Genomic DNA, 23,052 nt, shown 5'->3' with positions numbered 1-23,052 from the left:
CCTGGACAACCCATTCCAGGGTTTCACGACTCTCATGGTGAAGAACCTCCTCCTCACATCCAGCCTGAATCTCCCCACCTCCAGCTTCATTCCATTCCCCCTAGTCCTATCACTACCTGAGATCCTGAGAAGTCCCTCCCCAGCCTTCCTGTAGGCCCCCTTCAGATACTGGAAGGCCACAATTAGGTCTCCTGGGAGCCTTCTCTTCTCCAGACTGAACAGCCCCAACTCCTTCAGTCTGTCCTCATAGCAGAGGTGCTCCAGCCCTCTGCTCATCCTCGTGGCCCTTCTCTGGACACGTTCCAGCATCTCCACATCCCTCCCTTCCAATCTAACCCATTCTGTGATACTGTGAAGTAAACTGAATTATATCAGTTTAGGAAAACAAAGTCTTCTATATTTGTGTATTTGTGACTCTCATTTTAACAAGGTAATGACATTAGTCATGTAGCGGTGGTTTCCACGCAAAGGGTGCTGTGTATCTCAGCATCTGTTCAAAAGGGACATGCACAATGACAGCAAAATAGGGGAGAATGTGTAAGTGTCATCAATCAAATCAAACACTTGTAACAAACACAACTTCAGTAAATAAGCAACTGGAGGTTGCAGCACTGCTTCCCCATTGTTTGCAGACTCCAGTGAGTAAAAACAAAGGATAGAGCTTTTACACCTTACAGTAGGTATCATCTGTGCCGTGTTTTGCACTGACAGCATGTAAGCAAATTTGAGCACTGCTGTTTGTGTTACCTGTTCTCTCATTAGACCAGCTTTCCTCTTATTCTCTTGGATGACATTCTGATGGGCTAGAACTGCCTCTTCATAACTTAGTTTCCCTTGAAGCCTCCTGCACTCTATTTCAGCCAGCTGTTCTTCCAGATCTTTTTCACGCATCTGTTTTTGCCATTCCAAGAATTCAGATGGGTCTCCAGTCCCTTCCAGCAAATGTTCAATTCTGCAAGAGAAAAGAAGAGCAGGCTGCTCTGGGGATCTGGATCTTAGAAACATCTCTAGTAGTTTGTTGTGATATAAGGTGCAGGATATAAGGTGCTTCATCTCTGCAGAGACCAAAGGCAGTCATCAAAAAGCCTTTTGACAGATACATTTTCATTCTAGCCCAAGAGGTGTTCCTTCTGGGAAAGCCTGCCTGACAGGATGTGCATGAGGGCATGGACCTGAAAGTTCCAGTGAAACAAAGCCCCAAGAGATGGCAAATTCCAGCTACATAAGGAACAGGGATAATCAGGCTGAAGGTATGTACACTGTCTCAGAGGAGTGCTTTTAGAGGTAGAAAGCATAAATAGCTTTTCTCTTTGGCAGTCTTCTTGGCCACTTTAACACAGAGAACGAAAAACCTTTCTGCTTAATTCTGTTCCTGTTTTGTGTTTTGTCAATTAAAAAATATTGTTGTTAATGAGGCAAAGAAGGATTCAGCTGTTAAGCAAAAGCCACATTCTTATTTTTTCTGCTGGGCTGAGAGAGAAAAGCATAGCAAAGCCCTGGGGCAGGCCCTTCAGAGTCCTGCAGCAGAGAACTGAATGAGCCAAGAACTAGGGCAGAGACACAAAAATGCAGTAAATTGTGTCTTAGAGTTGCTCCCCAATGCATATATATACATACATATGTATCTGTTGTGTGTTAAATGCAGCTGAAGATTAAAACTGACTAATATAAAACACAAAACAGTGTCAAGTTACAGAGGAAATCCATTTCTTTGATGAATGGAACAAAAGTGTGCCAGACAGTGGACAGTATCGTGTGTAAGCCAAAAGACCATCAGTATCCACACACAGCTGCTAACAGAACCTGAGTGGTGCATAATGTCTTACTGCTAAAATCCTGATCCACATCCCAAAATTTCCTAGGTCCAAAGACCAAATCCAAGCATTCAACCTCAGGCAGTCATCCCAAGAGGTAAAATGCTAACAATGTTTAGTACATAGCCTGCTAAGACAGGTGGATTAGAAATAGTATTAAATCAAGATGATATGGCAGAGGTTTTATCTTTGTTAAAGTGATTAGTGAAAATGTTCTCTAATTTTAGTTATAAAATACAACCTTCAGTGGCCATTCAGGAGTCACCCTCTCCCTAGTTAATGTCCACTGAAAACCTGTGGACATTAGGTTTTCTTACACCAGAGGATTCTGCCAGGATTCCCTAAAGCCCTAAGTGCAATCTTTTACTGCCCAGCCCTGCCTAGGGTTTGGCAGCTTGTGTTCAAAGGCAGCTCTGCTGCAGTGCAGCTGTATAGCACTGGAGCAGAGCAGAGTGAGAAGAGTTGTGTAAAGTCCTTGTGTGTGGAGAGCCATATTTAAGCTGCTGGTAACAAACAGCCTTTGAGCTTGCCTAAGCTACACTGTAGGTACACCTGCACCTGGCCTAGCACCTTGGTGACCCTGCCTTGTTGACTTGGCTTCCCAGCTTGACCTCAGCTCTGACTCCTCACTATGGACTCATCCAGCAATCACTGGCTGTCCCTGTTGTCTGTCACTGGATCTGCTCTGCTGCCTTACCAGGGTACTATGGAACTGAGCTGCTGTCAGTGAGGACATTGTCCCTACATGCCTTGCTGCCTCCCTCAGCTCCTGGTTTATCTTGCCATGTGGAGCAGCGCAGTGTTAGCCCTCGGTATCTTATCGTGACAGACACAGGTATCTTTATATACATATAAACAAGTTCAAGCATCAAATTTGGCTTGTAATTGACCACAAAACATATATGGATATATATGAAATGATTTGGCTTAATATCTTACTGGTCTAACAGATGTATACAGGAAGATGTTAGTTACTTGATGGTCTGAAGGTCTTTTCCAGACAGCTGATTCTCTGATTTCTATGCCCTATGCATCTTTTATAATGCAGACAGAAATAGGTGTGTGTTTGCATTATTCTTTATTCTGTAGAGTTGGAATAAATATAGTAAGTGACCCTGACTGGACTTTGCAAGTGAAGTCCAGATTGAATGCTAAAAGTACCTGAACAAGAGGACACAGTCTCAGGCTGCACCAGGGGAGGTTTAGGTTGGATGTTAGGAAGAAGTTCTATACAGAGAGAGTGATTGCCCATTGGAATGGGCTGCCTGGGGAGGTGGTGGAGTCACCATCACTGGAGGTGTTCAGGAGGAGACTTGATGGGGTGCTTGGTGCCATGGGTTAGTTGTTTAGGTGGGTTGGATTGGCTGATGGGTTGGACGCGATGATCTTGAAGGTCTCTTCCAACCTGGTTGTTGTTTATTATTATTATTATTATTATTATTATTATTATTATTATTATTATTATTATTATTATTATTATTATTATTATTAATTATTATTATTATTACTACTACTACTATTATTATTACTACTATTATTATTAAGAGAAGACAGTCATGCTGCATACCAGCCTAGACTTTCATTTCAGTCCACTCTTTGTCCATCGCTGTGGTGGGCTGAAATAGAATAGCTTCCTAATGCCTCACAACAGGACCATTATTTAAGTTCACTTGGAATGTATGTCATTATTTTTACTGTGGTTAATGATCCCATATCCCGGGCTATGAGAGGTAACCTGAGAATGAAGGGTGCTGGTGCACCTACCTCTTGAGTTCCTGTTCCCTTTTCCGCTGGTAGAGGGCACCCTCTCTCAAAATAGCTGCAGCGTTTAATTTAATAGGTATGTTGTCAGTCTGTCAGGAAAGGGAATGTACATACCATAGTTAGCAATGTAAACCATAACACACAGCATCAAAACATTTCAATGGGTTAAATACATCGACCCAAGACAGCATAAATTTTGCATTCATCAAGCATTAATCTGACATGCACAATGAAATTGCATGCTGCTCCTAAACCATTCAAGCTGCTTAAGAAATCAGCCAAGTCCCCCAAGTGGATTATAAATTTGTAATCACTCTTGGACCATGTCAAATCCCATAGAATGTGTTCACTTCCTTTCATTATTTTTTTTTTCCAGTGCTCATAGGCATGGTGTGCAGGGATTCCATCTGCTTTGGACAAGGGAAGGCAATTGCTTCTCTGAGAGATGGTAAGTTAGCCAAAGCCATGAAAGAAAAACATAAGCAGAACCTTTCACAGGAAGGGCTCAGAAGTGATATACAAATAGTCACTGTTGAAACTTTATATTATTTAGAAGTCATCTGGCATCACCAATTGCCACAGCCACTCTCTGGGTAGTAGAAGTGAAATACAGCTCTTAGTGACTTTCAGGCCTCATGTTGTAACTTGGATTAGATCTCGCGGCTGCTTTGCAGTTCTTCAAAGTATTGCCTTAGGACTAACTCCCAGACAAGCTCTAAATACTGAGGCAGGAAGGGAACAGAACAATGTCTCTGACAGTTAAAAATGTTCCCTGCACAAGTAGGCTGCTCAGAAAAAAATCTATCACCTTTGCAGACACATGGAAGAGACCTGATCTGAACCGAGGCAAAACAGCGCTGGCAGAGTAAGAACTGGGATCGCTCCGGCAGAGAACAAAGCTGAGTTATGACACATCTGACCTAAATCCAGACAGGTTCTATGTTTAGAATCCACACCTGTCTTTAAATTCCAAATTAACAGCTTAATGAGTGGCTGAAAAACAGATGCACAGAATCACTGAAGCTATGTACTGCACACACTGTATGCACAGGTATGTACCGCAGACTCCTGACGTGCGAAAGCTAACTGGAAAAAAGGGTGTTTGCTAATTTAGATTCATCAGGTAGGCTGAGGAGAGCAAACACATGCTATCACCCAGAAATTCACTTAGTGGAATTACTGTTCTCCACACAGATGGCACATTCTAATGGACAAAAATTAATTACCTGACTGTTTCTTGACAAAATGATGATAACTTGAAGGAAAAGATCCCAAGCTAATGTATTTTACTGCTCTTGTTTGACTCTACTTTCTCATCTTTATGGTGTTCTTCCTTTTGGTCTACTGTCCAACTCTTCTCAAAGCCTTCTGTAGGAAAATTCCCTCCAAGGCCTGTAGTTTATACCCTGTACTCTGTAGAATTTGTCTATCTAGTCCTTGTGAAAAGTCCTTTCCTGTCTTTCTTATAGGCCCCCTTCAGCTACTGGAATCCTACTCTAAGGTATTCCTGGAGCCTTCTCATCTCCAGGCTGAACAGGCCCTACTCTCTCAGTCTGTCCCCATAGGGGAGGTTCTTCAGCCCCCTGATCATCTTTGTGGCCTCCTCTGGACCCCCTCCAGCAGCTCCATGTCCCTTATGCTGGGGGCACCATAACTGGATGCAGTGCTGCAGGTGAGATCTCAGCAGAGCAGAGGGGCAGAATCCCCTCCCTGTCCTGCTGCTCTCACTGCTTTGGATGTAACCCAGCACATGGTTGCCTTCTGGGCTGGGTTGCCTTCTGGGTTGACCACTGCTGGCCCATGGGGAGTTTGTCATCAACTGACACCCCCAAGTCCTTCTCTTCCAGACTGCTCTCAAACTACTCCCCACCCAGCCTAGATTTGTACTTGAGATTGTCTCAACCCGGGTGTAGGACCTTACAGTTGGCCTTCTTGAACTTCATGAGGTTGGCTTGGGCCTTGGTGTCATGGAATTTTTGAGTATTACTCTTTCTCTTCCTGGTGTGAGATAGCTTCACTTTTTTTTTCAAGATGAGAAAATGGAAATATTTGAGAAATTGCAGAACACTGTAATTACTCTGGAAGAAAATTTGTATTCACTGTTGCCACCTAATGAACAGACAACAGCTCACCAAATCCAATCAATATGTAAAGAGCACAGCCTGATATGAGCAAGAGGCAGACTGAGACAGACTGATGATGCATTTGTCCTATCTCATTCTTCCAGTGAAAAGGATGAATAGCTATTTTGTAACAGCAATGAGAAATAATTGCTGCTGCACATAATAAATGTGTCTGAAATGAAAAGAATGCATTTAATATACTGTGGGGGTTCTACAAAGAGTTGGTTAAAGTGCAATATAACTTCATTCATTTGAGGACAGGTGATAATCTTATTTATGCATCTGGGATAAACCTTCCTCTTGGAGTTTGTCTACTCACAGGCAGGAAGGTAACAGGAATAGAAAGTATTTTAAAAGTCAGTAACAAGCTATTTCAGCTTGGAAGTTACAGCAGCATCTTGAATATCACCTAACCAGTCTTTAAGGCAAATGTGTTTGGCTGAGATAAAACTGATTGTGCTTCTAGAGAAGACACATGCAGCTGTTAGAAGTGACCCTGATCAATGCCACAAGATCCCTATTTTGCAATTCAGGCTGCTGGTTTGACTATCATTAGTCCACAGTGAGGTTTCAGCATTTTATGTTATCAGGGAAAGAAGTGGAATGTGCATAGCCTTGAGCTAAGCCCACGTCGTTACACACCATGTGTGTTTGGGTTAACTGTGTCCATGTTTCCTGGGACTGATTTTTTTCCCCCTCTTTGGAGTGGAGAAGGAACTGGGATCTTCCTACATTCCTGTAATGGAAATGCTGCTGGATTGTAAACAAGCAGACTAAGCAGGTGATGCTGTTATTAAAGATAACTTCAGGATTTGATAAAGGCCATATATTCTTTAGAAGTAGTTGCCAGCTGCCTGGTTCCACAACAGGGAATCAGTCTTTCCAACGTGTGTACCCAAATACATCATTTTAAAGAGCAGGTAGACCTGCTCACAAGGTATTTGAGGTCACAGTGCAAGCACAGCTTCCACATTAAATCGTTCTGCATATGAATGTGAAGCAAATGAAACGTGACAGATTGAACGATGTTAGACTGAAGATTATCTGTAGCACAGTGACTGCAGAAATAGCAATGTGGGTTTTCATGTGTTACATGGTGAAGGCTGAACAGCCCATTTTCCATCTTACAGTCCTCTGACCCTTGGAAATCCTGGTGGAGAAGCAATCAGTGTAGTAGCTTTGATGACCTCAGTATGTGTCTAAAGGAGAGAAGACAAACAGCCAGACTGATTGTATATTGTGTATCAGACAGTCATTAGCTGGAATGATTGCTTTAGGATCTAATTTTGAAGCAGTGATTTACAGACACAAGATTCTTCTGTCCCTGTGCTGAGTTCTCAAATCAGGGTTGTTTTTTTCTCCTGTGGACTATTCTCAGTCCTTACCATTTTGATATAAAAACTTCTCCCTTTGGAACTGAAAACAGGCACACAAAATAAATTGTTAAGGCAATATGGTTACCTTGTGCAACTGCACACAACTTACCTGTCAGAGCCATCAGGGAGCCATGAGCTCTTAATTGCCCTGACCAGCCTTACCTAGGACTTCAACTCACCCCTTCTGCTCACTGGTCCAGGAGCCCCACTTAATCTCAGACACAGGCTTCAGTCTTTTTCCACTACGCTGAAGGTAATTCTGCTCCTGGTTGTCTCTCCAGTTCTGTCTCCTGCTGTCACAGACCTGAGTTGCTGTTGTAGCCCTGTCTCCTGGCTGGACTTCTGGGTGGACTCCAGGCCTTACTTGTTACCTTACTTTGTCTAAGGATGACCTGCTGTCAGCAGAACCCATCACTACCACCCACCTTGTCACGTTCAGATGATGCAGTGTGGTTGCTGAGGGCATTGCTTGTGCTTTAATTACTTTTGGCTCCTCATTTCTCTTCCCTCTTGCAGTAGCCACACTCTTGTTGCTCCCTGACCCTTTCTTTGTAGACTGTTAATGGGCACAGACTAAAATTTATGAGCATCCTATGCTCCTGGCTACAGAACCTTGTGTATCTCCTGGTAGAGTTTGCATCACCTCAGGATTTGCATGTGTGATTTTCACTCCAGAGTTTTCAAGGACATCTGTCAACAGATGTAATCTTAAAAGGCTACTCACCTTGCTCTGGATCTTTGTGGCCTGGAATGCTGGTTTTTTCTTCATAATGTCTTGGATGATCTGTGTTCAAAACCAGAAATACATTCTTTTATTTCAGAGACAGGTTTTCAAGTACCCATCCAAAAAAATCCTAGAGAGTCACCAAAAATCACTTTTGAATATTCATCTAGAGTAACAAATACAGTCAGAAGTGACATCTTTTGGGACTGTGATATCCACTAAAACTTGCTGTGTGCACTCAATGGGAATACTTCCTATCAAATGACCATGCAAAGGTAGCTCCAAATATGAGCTAATTTTTTGCGGGGCTAAAAATGATGCTAAAAAAGGAACAGTGATGTTCTGACTATGAAATACTGCCTCTGTGTATTAATATATTCAGCTCAAAACATAGTGGGGAGATGCAAGGATGTCAAAGCATATCTGAAGGGCAACAAAGCTGGTGAGGGGTTTGGAGCACAAGCCCCATGAGGAGAGGCTGAGGGAGCTGGGGTTGCTTAGCCTGGAGAAGAGGAGGCTCAGGGGAGACCTCATTGCTCTCTACAACTAATTGAAGGAAGGCTGTAGCCAGGTGGGGGTTGGTCTCTTCTCCCAGGCAACCAGCACCAGAACAAGAGGACACAGTCTCAAGCTGCGCCAGGGGAGGTTTAGGCTGGATGTTAGGAAGAAGTTCCTCACAGAAAGAGAGATTGGCCATTGAAATGTGCTGCCCAGGGAGGTGCTGGAGTTACCATCACTGGAGGTGTTTAGGAAGAGATTGGATGGGGCGCTTGGTGCCATGGTTTAGTTGATTAGATAGTGTTGGATGATGGGTTGGACTCAGAATCACAGAATCACCAAGGCTGGAAGAGACCTCAAAGATCATCAAGTCCAACCTGTCACCACAGACCTCATGACTCGATGATCTTGAAGGTCTTTTCCAACCTGGTTATTTGGTTTTTATTTTTTTATGGAATCATTAAATAGTGGCAAAATTCTGCTGATGGTTATGAAATGGATTTCTGGTGTTAGCTACAGATACTGATGTGAAAGTCTCTGGTACCATGGGGAGGAACACAGTGAACAGAATATGCAGATGTGCCCCTGAAATGAATCTCTTACATACAGCACGTGGTGAAACAGTTGTGCACTGAGAATCAACCTAAGCAGGAATCCTGTGTGAATGGGAGTGTTACTCCCTCAGCTTGGCTGTGGCAGAAAAGTTGATGGAAGAATAATATGTAGGTTCAGAAAAATATTGCCAGTTTGGAGACTTGTTGGAGTCCTAGGAAGGCTGTTTGTCTGAACATCAGGAGAATAATAAAGCAGAACCAGGAGTACAGGAAAAGTGGGTTGTGCATTATGCACCCAAAGAGGCAAATGTTAGAATGTAGATGTGAGATGCCAGAAGAGCTATAAATGAACCACATAATTCCTCATCCCAAATAAAAATCCTCAAATACTTTCAAATGTATTTAAATATCCCAGTCATGTTTCATCTTCATACTGGGTATGTTCAGATAATAAAGTATTTGGTAGCATACCACTTCCTCTTCAGGCTTCCCAATTGCACACCTGAACTGGTTTGTATTTGCTTCCAGGAGCAGACCCTGAAATTAAAACAATGAGCTTAAAGATTATACTACATTTAAATTCATTAGTAAGGCTCTTCTGTCTCAAAAAAGCCTTGCAACCCCAACCAGGATATTCATTGCTTTCCAATGAATGAAAACTTGACTTTGCATTTATAAGCATTTTCATTCCTGAGGAAAGACTTGATGCAGGCAAGTCTTGATTTACTACACAGTTCTGCCTGGTTGTGTCTTCTGCATAGGACATCAAGCCTTTGGTAGGTCTGCCCATATGAAATGAGTCCAGAATTCAACTTAAAATCTTCAGGATTACCTCTGGCACATCAGTGCCATAAGTAGAATTTGTTTCCACATAGCTAACAAACAGTGCTCTTGGTTTTGAGTTAAATGAGAAGATTATGATCAGGGGATGTCAGCACCAAGGGTGGCTACCACAGGCGTGCCCCTAACCGTAATCCACTTTAAAAGGGGAAGTACAAGCAGCCACGTTTCTAGGGTTTGGCTGTTTGTGTTTGTTGTAAACCAAATCTCTGATCAGAGCTGTGGAACAGACCAGATTTTCCAAGGGCTTTCTGGACAGCAGCTGTTTGTAACATCAGCATTTTCATAACTGTCTAGAGCATGGCTTCCAGTGTCTCACTGCTCATGGGTGCTCAGACATGGTGCTTGTAACCACATCTAGAGCTTCTGCAGAAATGCCATGAAACAAATGGTGATTTTAACACATATTTCTTTCAGGACTCCAACTTTTAGCTTGTTCAGCAAAAAGCCTAAAGAACTGACCTTTGTGAATGCCTTGGATGTCTTTTACAACATTCCAGAGGCACAAAAACTGCTGTTTGCAGCTGTAATTTCATTTGTCCCTTGTATTCGTGCATTTTCTCCACTGAAGGATGTGGCTAGTTCATAGACTCATAGAATTGCTTTGGTTGGAAAACCCCTTTGAGATCATCCAGTCCAACCATTCTCTAACTGCCAAGGGCGGTGCTGAACCATGCCCCTCGGCACCGCATCTCTGCCTGTGAGACATCTGGAGGAACAAGGGGGTTTCAACCGCCCCGCCCCTGGCCTTTTTGTTTTCCGTCAGTGTGGCTCAGCGCCGGCTCTTGGCTGCCGCGCAAGCCAGGCGCGCTGCGGTGCGCGGGTGGACGAGGGGCGGGAGGCCGGCGCTCGCTGGCGGCAGACGAGCGGCCCCGGTGGCGCTCCGGGAGAGTGCTCCTATTTCCGGAGCCCGTCCCCTCGGTGAGGAGTGGGACTGCGCGGCCCCGAGAAGCTCCCCCGGTGTGCGGGCGTGGGAGACGGAGCGCGGGTGGGGCGGCGCCGGGCTGCCGGTGGGGCTCGGCTGTTTCGAAGCAGCGAGACGCTGGCCGGTGCCAGGTGGCCCTTTGCCTACCCCGGCTCGCCTCAGGGCCGGATCTGGCGGGGGGACACTGCCGCCCCAACACCGCTGCCGCCCGGAATTGGGAAGGAAGGAAGGAATAAGGAATTGGGAAGGAAGTGGAGAAGGATGAATCTGACATCCCTTCCTAGGAGCTGGCAACAACAATCTCCTTTAACTATAATAGGAGCTAACTAATTGACCAGGATTGATACCAAAGTTTGGATCCAATAACTAGATCTGTTTGTTTCTGCAGGCCCTCACTTTGGCTTTCTCGACTCATAGACTGGGTACTCTGCTTCTTTACAATTCACAATGACTTCCCACTCTCTCAGCCTGCAGAAGGAGAGTATTGAGTCTGCCCCAAAAAAAGATGTCAGAATCTGCTGACAGTTTAAATCACGGTGACATGTGGTTATTCACCAGTTACTATAGAAAACAAACGAAAATACTGAACATACTTTGTATTTTTAAGCCTTAACTAAGTGAATACCTCAAATACCCATGTCCTGTGGGAGGAAAAGAGCCATCAAACTATTCCAAGTTTGTGAAGAGAAGTAATCATATTTCTGTTACCTTACATGGCTGCTTGCATCATTGCTCACCCAGCATTTGTAAAGTGAATTGTCTCGGGCAATTAGTAATAAGGAAGGATAGGGGATACAAACCTCATGACTCTAGAGAAAGGGCCAGGAGTTAGATGCAAAGGCAGATATGTTTCAGATAATGTTCTAAGACTTGTGGAAATGGAACTTCACAAAAGAAAGAGGTGAGAAGAAAGGGAAAAGCTAGAACAAGAACACAATATACTCACTTCTGCTTTTCGGCGATTTTTGGCTTTCATTTCCTGTAGCTGCTTCTTTTCCTTTGGCTCTCTGTAGGTACTTGGAGGAACCTGTATTAAAAGGTGATTAAGGTATAAAACATTCCAAGTGACACATTCTTGCAGGAAAAAAAACAAACCAAACACATTCACTTATTCTTTTCTATTAGTGCTGGTGTTGAAGACATTGACAGATTGCAGTTAGCTGGGAATACCCAGGCTTTTCAGTCCTGTCCAGTGTAATAGAAACCCTGATCAAAAGACCAGAAAGAAAATCTGAATCTAGATCAAGAAAGGCTAAAGAAATCATACATCTTACAGGGCCTATCAAGGGGAAAACAAAAGTTGCCAGAAGGGGAACAGTTCTGTTTGGCATCTCATGAACTTCAGCTTCACAGCACTGACAGCCAGACAGGGCAGCTGAATAAAAAGCTCTGGAGCTGTCTGGCACAGCGTGTGGTAGTAGCAACAAGATACAGAGACTCCAGAGAAGTTTAGGGAAGAGAAATCCTTTAAAGTTCATTAAATATCCAGAAACTTCATTGTGACTGAGGAAGTCTTTGAGCTGATGTAGTGGGAAACTGAGATGGCAGCTGGAGAAAGCAGCAGTTGTCTCTCTACTCTCCCTAGAGATCTGTGTCAGCTACTGCTAGAGAAAACATGCTGGGCAAAAGGGGCCTTTGCTCTGGCTGACTGTGGCTGTCCTAACATCTTCCAAGGGAACACAACTGGAGGTGTAGATGAAGTGTAGATGAAGGACTCAGAGGGTCCTCCTAGCACTGGTCAAGGATTTGGGAAAGCATTCCCATGTCATGCTACAGATAAAATGACCAGGGGAGACTTAGTGTCTGGCTGTCATGGATCAACCCAAGACTAGGGGCTGTGTGGTTTTGAGCTAAGCTGAAAATTCTGGAGGATTTCAATATTTGCCTGAGCAAAAAAATTTGCCCAGAAGAAAATTCTGAAAAAGGCTGGATGTCTTCTTCCTATGTGGGTGAGATAATCTGCCACTGTACTGGACATCTGCTTAAATACTGATTTGCTGAAAATGTTCTAGCTCAAGTAGAAGTTAATGAATGGGAACAAAATTCATCTGTATTGTACTAGAGGTCAGTTTGGGGAACATGGGGACCCCATCTAGTTGTATTAGACTAGGTGAAGAATGATGCTTTGAAAAACTCAGGAATCTGATGTAATTCTCACTGCCTTTAGTATTTGATATCAGTCTCTACAGGCCAAACACACAAACAGAATAAGGTAGCAATTAAATGTACTGTTGAGATTGCTCAAGTGTTTTGGGGAGCTTTTAAGTGAAGTAGAACTGAAATTAGTTCCCAGCAGTATCTAATAATTTTTAATATGCTTTTAAGGATGGAGAAATTAAAGCCCAGAGGATTTGCCAAGGGTTGCACAGGCAGTGAGGATCAGTTTGTTTCTCTCTTCTTCCTAGTCATGTGCTTTACCTGCAGGACTGTACTCATCTGCCAGCATAAGCTGAAAATCTCTCCTCAGAAACTGCTATGCTTAGTCAAAGTAATTTAAGGAGGAGACTGTTCACTCAGCTCTGTTTCAAAAATGATCTTATCCTTCTCATTTAGCTCTGAGACACTGTGGTGCTGAGTACCAATCAGACAGACAAGGCAGTTACCCGGTTGCTGGAAAGGGATGAACAAGGCACTCTAAGTAAATTGTGAATTCCAATAGTAGAGAGATGAAAAAGGCCAAACTGTACTCAGTCCAAGCTCCTGAACTCAGTGTGTGTGATACATCTCATCTCACTTTGTATTTTCTCTCTACTATAGAATATCATGCAACCTAGCATTAAAAAATGCCGAAATGATATTCCTACAAATCAGAAGGAACTAATCTCACCACAGGGATGCAATAACGCAGCAGTAGCCATTGCTTAAGATCCAGACACCTCCATCTGAGTTCTTACAGCTTGTTCCAATGTTGAGCAGTAACTGTGCCAGTACTTACTGTGGCTGCAAGTCCCTGCTCACATACCACATGACAAGATCTTTGACAGATGCATAAGAACCATGAGAAAAAAAGGATATCTCATAAAGCAAACAACTTTGTAAGTAAGTGGAGGAGAACATTTCTGCAGCAGATGATGGGAAGAGTTTTATTTCCATGCATTCCTCTCAACTGCACACAGCTCTCCACCGTACATTAGCCCAAAGTATGGGCTGCTCTCACTTTCCTCTCTCCTGCTCTCTGGGCTGTCTTTTCAATCTTTGCTCATTTCAGGATCTAAATTGGTGATACTGGCAACAATATGGCAAATTAAAGTGAAGCTTAATTAGCTAAGATTGGTACAGCAATGAACACAACATATGCCACTGCTACAGTAATGGTTTTAGAGTCACACAGGCTTGGGAATTTGCAGGCTTGGCCAAAATGTAAACCAAATGTAGTATAATCCTAACAACACAAATGAACTGCAGTAAATGCATCCACATTAAAGCAAATTTATTCTGAGAGGGGCTGCACAGCATAAAGATACCGAAATGACAGCAATATGACTCATTCCTATACTGATTAAGTAGTTACTTAACGCAATTTCTCAGAGCCTGGTGTTAAGCTGTTCCAATGTAAAATCCCATTAACTGTATAACACACTGCCATTAAATTGCTCTGCCATCCCAAGATGTAAATGGTTCCTAAGAGCATTCAACACATGTATTAGTTAAAAGCTGAAGTGGTAATACAAGGTGGCAGAGAATGCCCCAAACTATGACTTGCAAGCTCACTTCTCACTGCATTTAAATACAGATTAATTATAGCAGCTTGACCCCAAATCCTGTTTGCCTTACCCCAGAAAGCCAACTTAAAACCAGTGGTGTGTCTCTGATTTGTACTAGTGTAACAGAATCAGTATCTTTGGCAATGAATCAAATAAAAGCATTCAAGGACAAATCCAGTCCCATTTATGTGGCAGCAATAAATATAATCTGAGAAAACTTAATTAATACAAATAGAATTGTAGAATCCTAGAATGGTTTGAAGTGGAAGGGACCTAAAATATCACCTAGTTCCAAGCCCCCTGCCATGGGCAGGGACATCTCGCTCAAGGCCTCATCCAACCTGGACTTGAACACTGCCAGACTTGGAGCCCCTACAGCTTCTCTGGGCAACTTGTTCCGGTGCCTCACCACCCTCATGGGGAACAATTGCTTTCTCATGTCTCATCTCAATCCAGCTTCTTCCAGACTGAAGCCATTACCCCTCATCCTGTCACTAGATGTCTCTGTCAAAAGTCCTTCTCCAGTTCTCCTGTAGCCACCTCAGGTACTGAAAGGCTGCTCTGAGGTCTCCCTGGTGTTTTCCCTTCTCCAGGCTGAACAACCCCAACTCCCTCACCCTGTTTCTATAGCAGACATGCTCCATCCCTCTGATCATCTTTGTGGTCACCTCTGGACCTGCACTAACAGTTCCACCTTGTCTTGTGGGCTCCAAAGCCAGACATGGTAAAAGAGTAAAATGGACAGTAAGGAATAAATGGAATTTAGCTCTATCTGGACACAGAAAGGAGTAAAATTCCACCCACAAGGAAGAGCTGCAAACCTCAAGTCCATCTCATCTCCAGGGAAATTGCTTTGCCATGTATTAGTGAGAGCTCATCTACCATTCTTTTCTTACCTGCTTTCAAAGCAAACATCTTACTAATCCAGGGACTTTCAGAAACATTTGTATCACTGTTGGCATCAGTTTGCACCCATTGTGTAGTTCTACCTCCAAAGGTCACAAAACAAATAGAGGAACCAACCTTCTACCTTACCTGTGTTTGGCTTACAGTTTGCTTCCACAGCTGAAAGAATTAGTTTGGCCTTTTTAAGAAAGAAGAGTGATCTGGTGATCTGTCAAAGGTTGTTCTACAGTTACATCAAAGGAGAGTATTCATTGCCCCAGCATGATTTTGTGCCCAAGCACACATAAAACTTAGTCAAAGCATAAGAATACTCACAGGTACCCTTTTCTCCAACGCTGGTTTTGGCAGAGGCACAGGAATGGCATGTTGTTGGGGTACAGTCAGATGAAATTCCTTTGGCTGGGTGACCATGGAAGTCTTGAGAGTGGTAATACGCTCACTTGATTTCTTTGTAAGCTGTTGAATCAGTTGCTGTACTTTGGGCTGCCACCTTGAAACAAAACCAGATTCTTTTCAAGTTTATGTCACTGTTTTCTTTCATACAAGCTTGCACACAGTCTATGAGGTTGGCAGAGGTTCGATTCTTTAATGCTTTCAGCCATTCAATTTTAACAACATTGACCTATGAATCTGTACTCTTGATTTGGTTGGACTGTGTTACTTCACCTCTTGGCAGTTTGGATGGATCTTTACGGTCCCTTCCAACCTGAACCATTCAGATTCTGTAATTGCTAGAGAGAACTTCACCAGACAAGAGGGTTCAGAATGACCTCAAAAGTAGAAACAATTTGACAGCAAATTGAACTTTTATGGGAAGCTTTCCTCAGCTTTTGAGCTGTGAGGTGGCCACAGATTACTTAGGTGCTGCTTACCTTAGCAGTGGATCAATCCAGTTCTCTTTTACATACAGTGAATCATGGAAATGACTCCATTCATCTTTTATCCACGTGTTCAAATGCCAGGTATTGAAGAAGAATCTAAGAAACTAAAAAGTGGTTTCTTTTAAATATGAATACTGAAGGTATGTGCATATAAGACCATGAAAAGAGAGTTGGTTTTACTACAAACACTGCTGAAGAACCTGCTTGTATTTTACCCTGTAATTATAGTCATAGATGCTCAGTATTTGTAGCTTCCTCTTAGTTCTGTTAGGACAGCCCATGTCTTACAGCCCTAGTTTGTAAAACACTAATAGGTACTGAAATATTTTTAGTGCCTAAAAAAAGGTCCTTCAGCATGGGGATGTGTTGATGCATCTTGAATTTCCTTCAGTATTGTGAAACAAAAGGGTTTATTCAGAATTACTACTGTAAATACACTGATCTTAGTATAATTGCATAGGAGAGCTGCAGAGTCTAATATACCTACAATAAACTCCTGATTGTCTGTAGGTAGATGACCTCTCCTATGCAGACACGCTGAGAGAGTTGGGTTGATCAGTCTGGAGTAGAGAATGGTCCAGGGAGACCTTAAAGCAGCCTTCCAGGATTTCAAGGAGGCTACAGGAGAGCTGGACAGGGACTTTTGACAAAGGCATGGAGTGACAGGGCAAAGAGTGATGGCTTCAATCTGGAAGAAGTTGGATTGAGACATGAGACAGAAATTCTTCCCCATTAGGGTGAACAGGTTGTCCAGAGAAGTTGTGGAGGCTTCAAGCCTGGCAGTGTTCAAGTCCAGGTTGGTTGGGACCTTGAGAAAGTTGGTTTCCTAGGAGGTGCCCCTGCCCATGGCAGTGGGGGTTGGAACTAGATGATCTTTTAGGTCCCTTCCAAGCAAACCATTCTATGATTCTGTAACCCATGGTGCCCAGGAGTGTGTCAAGTCTGACACCTGAATTACTTAAGTTCTTTTCAGCTCCCTGGGAACTGGGCAGGGAGAACTGCTGAGAACTATAGTAACAGCTGTACAATGTGGCTCCTTCTTTCATTGAAACATAATTAATTGGCATATTCCCACTAAACTAGAAGACTGAAATTCAGCATATTGTAGGGCTCTACATGCCAGAGAAATAGCAACTAACATTTGAACTTTGTTTCCCAGTGGAGTTCACCAGAAGGTCAAGAGTCCTTCTTTAAAGCTTGAACTGTTCAAATGGCCTTTGGAAACCAAGCCTTGAAGAATGGCACTCAGATTCAGCATGTATCACTTACAGTAATAAACATTCCAGACTGGAACCTGAACTTTTTCATTAACATTCTTGGAAATGAAAGTACAAGCAAGCATCATGCTGAAATAATGGCAGTACCAGATAAGAGCACACTAAATAACACTGACATTAGTAGCCAGACTGGAAAGCAGTGTGCAGTCACTTGAGAAGCTTCAGATGGAGACTACAGAGTTTATTAGATCAGACTTGGCATCAGCCCCATCTTGGTTTGGCTTCCACAGAGCCATATAGGTCTTTGCATCGAGGCTTTAGTTTTGGAGGACTACCAAAGAGCTTGTTAATTCCCATGTAGTGCCAGGCCCAAGGTGGCTCAGAGCCTTGTGATCAATCCAGCTACAAGCAGTTCAGATTTGACTCAAGGTGTTTGCTGCTGATGTTCAAGACCTGTAGAAAACCTGATGCTTGAAATCTATTGTCTTGATGTGAGCATTTCCAAGGGATTACCTATAAATTTAGTCTTATTTTCTGGAGAAAAGAAGGCTGAGGGGAGACCTTCTCACTTTCTGTAACTCCCTGAAAGGAGCTCACAGTGACATGGTTCTGGTCTCTTCTCTCAAGTGATGGGATGAGAGGAAGTGGCCTCAAATTGCACCAGAGGAGGTTTAGATTTGCTCTTAGAAGAAACTTATTCCCTGAAAGGGTTCTTGGACACAGGAACAGGCTCTCCAGGAGGTGATTGAATCCCTGTTCCAGGAGATGTTGAAAAGACATGGAGAAGTGGTGCTCAGGGCTACGGTTTAGCACCAGCCTTGGTAGAGTTAGAGAACTGTTGGATTTGATGATCTTCAAGGTCTTTTCTGGCCAAAACCATTCTGTGATTGTATGATCTCTTGTGGTTTTGGTAGAGTCAAAAGACTGGTCAACAACTGAGGGATTGAGTGAGCATTACCCTCTTGGATTCCCATTTTTGTCTAGATACTTCTGCTCTTCCCCAAAACTGCAGGTGCTGGCCTGTCTCCACGCCATCCAATAAAAGATACTTCATCCCTAAAAGCATGACTACAAACTAAATGTTGACTTGTAAGGAAGTTGGTTGTAGGTGCTTCCAGCTTCAGTGGTGTTTGCTAAATATAAGATAAGGGATGCATTTCAGGCCACTGGGCTAGAAACTCATTCCTTATCCTTTGGCTGGGTTCCATCATGCAGTCCTTTCAGAGCCATGTCTGCTCACACAGATGGCTCTCACTCAAGTGAAGAATAGAATAGAATAGAATAAACCAGGTTGGAAGAGACCTTCAAGATCATCGCGTCCAACCTATCACCCAACACCACCCAATCAGCTAACCCATGTAACCAAGCACCCTGTCAAGTCTCCTCCTGAACACCTCCAGTGATGGTGACTCCACCACCTCTCCAGGCAGCCCACTCCAATGGGCAATCACTCTCTCCGTGTAAAACTTCCTCCCGACCTCCAGCCTGAACTTCCCCTGGCACAGCCTGAGACTGTGTCCTCTTGTTCTGGTGCTGGCTGCCTGGGAGAAGAGACCAACCTCTGCCTGTTTACAACCCCTCTTCAGGTAGTTGTAGAGAGCAATAAGGTCACCCCTGAGTCTCCTCTTCTCCAGGCTAAGCAGCCCCAGCTCCCTCAGTCTCTCCTCATAGGGCTTGTGTTCCAAGCCCCTCACTAACTTCGTTGCCCTTCTCTGGACTCGTTCCAGCAAGTCAACCTCCTTCCTAAACTGAGGGGCCCAGAACTGGACACAGGACTCGAGGTGTGGCCTAACCAGTGCAGTGTACAGGGGCAGAATGACCTCCCTGCTCCTGCTGGCCACACTGTTCTTAATGCAGGCCAGGACCACTCATTTGAGTAAAGTCTATCTGCATGATTGAGAAAAACCCAGTCAGGCTGTGACATCCAGAAAAACTTACTTTTGAATGTAAGTAAATGAAAGTGAATAAGCTTTCTGCATCTCAAATCAACTCAGAGACAACAGTCATCAGGCAACATCTCCAGGTCAGCATCCTGAAGGAGAATCTCCAATTTCTGGTAACTTCTGTTGCTAAGGCTGCAGATCTGCCTCCTGTTCTTGGGCTTTTTTCATGTTGCTGAGGGGACCAAACACTGCCAAAGGCTTCTAAATCTTCTGCTGCAGGTGTGTTAATATAATCTAGCATCACTTTGGAGATAAAGAACCTCTTCTGATGCAGGAGAAGAAAAGCTAGGTGCCATGGTGATGAGGAGCCGATAAGATATTAAGCAAAAAAAGTTCCATCTACAGGAAAAAAGTAGCAGGTGCAGACCATTACATAATGCAGCACTTGGCTGTCAGAAGAGAGTTATTCCAGACAAGAAGGGAGAAATTATCTGCAATAGAACATCAGGGCACTGGCTCTTAAGCCATCTAAAGCTAGGTGAATGGAATCAACATGAGATAACTGGCATGAGGTGGGAAAATTGTGTTGCTAGCTGAATGAGCTCAAGATGCATCCAATCCAGTGGCTGGTGCCTAAGATGTTTACCACAAAAGGGGTTAGAAGAGCATTTTAGACAGAGTGATTAGTCTGGCTGGCAGATTATGATAATTCTTCCAGCCACTTCCCTGTTATTTCTAACAGCTAATGCAATCTATGATTTTTGTGCCTGAATGGAATGAATAAACCCCATTCCACACTAAGCCCATCAAAACAAAGGGAATGGCATGTTTCTAGAAAGGTTATGCAGCCAACAGGGCCTCCTCTCTCCTGCACATCTTACACAGAACTGCTCTCATTAAAGAGACACTGGCATCCAGATGAGCATTCCAAGTAATCAGGACAGGGATAAACCTTAGCCTTTTGAATATTAATCACCAAAATGTGCCTGCCTCTTGAATTCCACATGTGCTATTCAAATGCTGTGTTTGGACCATGCTTTGAAACATGTGGGTGATCAAATCTCTGTATGCTGTGTCACCAGGAGTCTGAGTTTTAGCCTATTTTCCTATGAAAACAGAACTTGCCACTCAGTTTACCCCTCTGCCCCTCTTTACAACACAGCTTTTAGGTGACTCAGCACTATCACCCACTTTGTAAGAGGAGATTCTTCCATTTCTAAAAATTCCAAACAGCTAGTGGAGAAAAGCACAAATGTATGGCTCCAGAGAGGAAAAGGCAGGCAGAGCTTTGTTGTCACTTGAAATTTTCCCAATTGAAGTTATCCTGAAAGTTGAGCAAAATATTCTGATTGATCAAAGACAACGAAGAAGTCATTAATTACTTCAGTTTGAAATGTTTTGAACTGTCATTACCTTTTGCATTTTTACAGTGTCCAGAGATTTCACAACTCTGCTGAAGCGCTGAAAGCCAAGCTTCTCCAGTTGAAAAGTAGCCAGGTAGCAAATAACTAGCAAAAGACACAGACATGTAAAAGGCAGCAGGAAGTCCTAATAAACCTACACCCTATACTCAGCATGCCCTGGAATTTAGGCTGTTGCTTTAATTGCTTTTGATGCTTGCAAATACCTGCTTGCAAAACTGGGAGGTCTCCTGTAGCAGTGTTTGGAAATCTGGAAGGCCAAAGGGAGGATCTTGCCATGATTCCACAGCCATTTCATTATGACAACATCACCACTACAATAAGCAGCTCTGTCAATCCCTAAATGCATATGTTCATCCTTCCTTAAGTTTCCTGGTGTTTCTCCTCTTGGGCAAGTACAGTCACCCACACAGCCCAGTTAAAATAGACAGGGAATTTCAACCTGAAGCACTCTTCCAATCAGTTCACTGGATGGCTGCTAAACACAAGTTCTAATTCTGAACATGGGACTCTTAGAGTGGATCCAGAGAAGGCCATGAAGATGATCAGAGGGCTGAAGCACCTCTGCTGTGAGGACAGGCTGAGAGAGTTGGGGCTGTTCAGCCTGGAGAAGAAAAGGCTCTAGAGAGACCTTTAAAGCAACCTTCCAGGATGTGAAGGGAGGTACCAGAGAGCTGGGAGGGACTTTGTACAAAGGCATGGAGTGACAGGAGGAGGGGTGATGGCTTCAATCTGGAAGAAGCTGGATTGAGATGAGACAGGAGGAAAAAATTCTTCCCTGTGAGGATGGTGAGGCACTGAACAGGTTGCCCAGAGAAGCTGTGGAGGCTCCAAGCCTGGTAGGGTTCAAAGGCAGGTTGGATGGGGGCTTGAGCAAGCTGGTCTGGTAGAAGGTGTCCCTGCCCATGGCAGGGAATTGGAATGAGATGATCTTGAAGGTCCTTTCCAACCCAAACCATACTAGGATTCCATGATTCTGAGAGACATGATTGAAAAGTTTCTGACAGTATTACATCGTTGGAAAATGCTCTCACATAGCCAGAGAGCTGATGCTGACAATTGTCAGTGTGAGAAAGCTCATGCTGAGAAAAATTAATGTGAGCAAAATACATTAGAGAGAGTTTTGGTAGTGAATGTTTCAATATCTGAATTAGAAGAAGCCCCCAGTTTTTAATTTCTCTGGGAAACCCAGGGCTGGATTTTGCACCCTTGGCAGGTATACAGTTTGATACAGGAAGAGGCACAGTCAGTGCTGCGATGTTTTCACAGACTTGTAAAGCTCATGAGCTCCTGTAACAGCTTTTGTTTGGCCATATTCACTTTGATCAACCAGGCTTCACTTCCACTGCAGTATGTTAGCTGCCACCAAACAGTAGTGATAGCATCAGTAAGTTCTGCCCAATGTGCTGCAGCCAGCTCAGGCTATCGATAGGCTTCAGCCTTGTGCTTTCACGTAGCAACATGTTTAAGCAGCCTTAGCAGAATATACATTTATCTCCTAGAAGCTTTATTAAATTCAAATCTGCTCACACATAGCAACAGCCTTCATAAGCAGCTTTGATCATTTAAGTGTCAATACAGCTTGGCTAAAGGGAATCACAAGCAGCTTAAAACAATGTAAGCCAATGACCTCAGACTCTCCACTTGTTGATAAAGGAAAATTGTCCTGGCCCTACCCTTTGCCTATGATTAATGGAGGCTTTTGAGTGGACCAGTCCTGACAATCCAGTTATAGCAACACTCAGCTTAAAGGTATAATTTATGTGCCCCAGACACTGAAAAACATAGCTTTGGAGAAATGGAGACAATGAAGCATTACCATTTGGAATAAACTCCATATACTATTAATTTCTTCTTTGAAAGTTTAGGTTCCTTTTCATTTGTGGTTTGATTTATATTTCTATCTTTCCAGATCAGGACAGAATAACCAGAATTGGCATAAAAAATTAGTAGCTTTTAAAACATAAAATGTAGATATATTGAATATGGGGGGGTTTGGTGTGTGTGGGGGGTGTGTGGGTAATTTTCAACCACTTTGAATTAAATTGACTGACTTTGGAATGTGCCCACAAACCTTCAGAGCTTGGAGAGCCCATGCCAGTGTGATTTGTCATTCTAACCTATTTGGGGACTTAATAAATCAACTTTAGTGCCTGCATATTGAGTGCACAGCACAGAAATATTTTTTCAATTAGTTTTTAATGTATTTCTCAATGCTTGAATTAACTTTGGGAGTAGCAACTACTCTGATTAAGTAGCTCATACTATCAGATATAGCTGTATAGTAACGGATGCTAAGCAAGTAACTAACAAAAGGAACATGATGGACCTCATCCATGGAGACAGACTGAAGTCTATTTATGTCATTGTAGTGATCGGTAATGAAGAATTCTATGTATGGATAGAGGCAATCTTGCCTTCC

General features: G+C 43.3%; 1 protein-coding gene across 3 annotated transcripts in view; it reads right to left on the bottom strand.

Moving 5' to 3' along the window:
* Window positions 1-23,052, bottom strand: part of CFAP99 (cilia and flagella associated protein 99) — a 44,739-nt gene that overhangs the window by 13,210 nt on the left and 8,477 nt on the right. For 2 of the 3 annotated variants that reach the window (XM_068149722.1, XM_068149723.1), the window contains exons 4-11: window positions 20,623-20,717; window positions 16,101-16,213; window positions 15,544-15,718; window positions 11,565-11,645; window positions 9,325-9,390; window positions 7,802-7,861; window positions 3,579-3,667; window positions 748-952 (exon numbers count right to left, since the gene is read on the bottom strand). In XM_068149722.1, coding sequence (XP_068005823.1) covers window positions 748-952; window positions 3,579-3,667; window positions 7,802-7,861; window positions 9,325-9,390; window positions 11,565-11,645; window positions 15,544-15,718; window positions 16,101-16,213; window positions 20,623-20,717 — 884 coding nt within the window. The remainder of the gene's footprint in view (window positions 1-747; window positions 953-3,578; window positions 3,668-7,801; window positions 7,862-9,324; window positions 9,391-11,564; window positions 11,646-15,543; window positions 15,719-16,100; window positions 16,214-20,622; window positions 20,718-23,052) is intronic. The other variant, XM_068149724.1, reaches the window with a different exon arrangement.

This window comes from Melanerpes formicivorus, unplaced genomic scaffold (genome assembly GCF_026170545.1).
Source record: "Melanerpes formicivorus ecotype bairdi unplaced genomic scaffold, bMelFor1.0.p_v2 SCAF_18, whole genome shotgun sequence".
NCBI classification, from domain to species: domain Eukaryota; kingdom Metazoa; phylum Chordata; class Aves; order Piciformes; family Picidae; genus Melanerpes; species Melanerpes formicivorus.
This window is presented reverse-complemented; position numbering and strand designations above follow the sequence as displayed.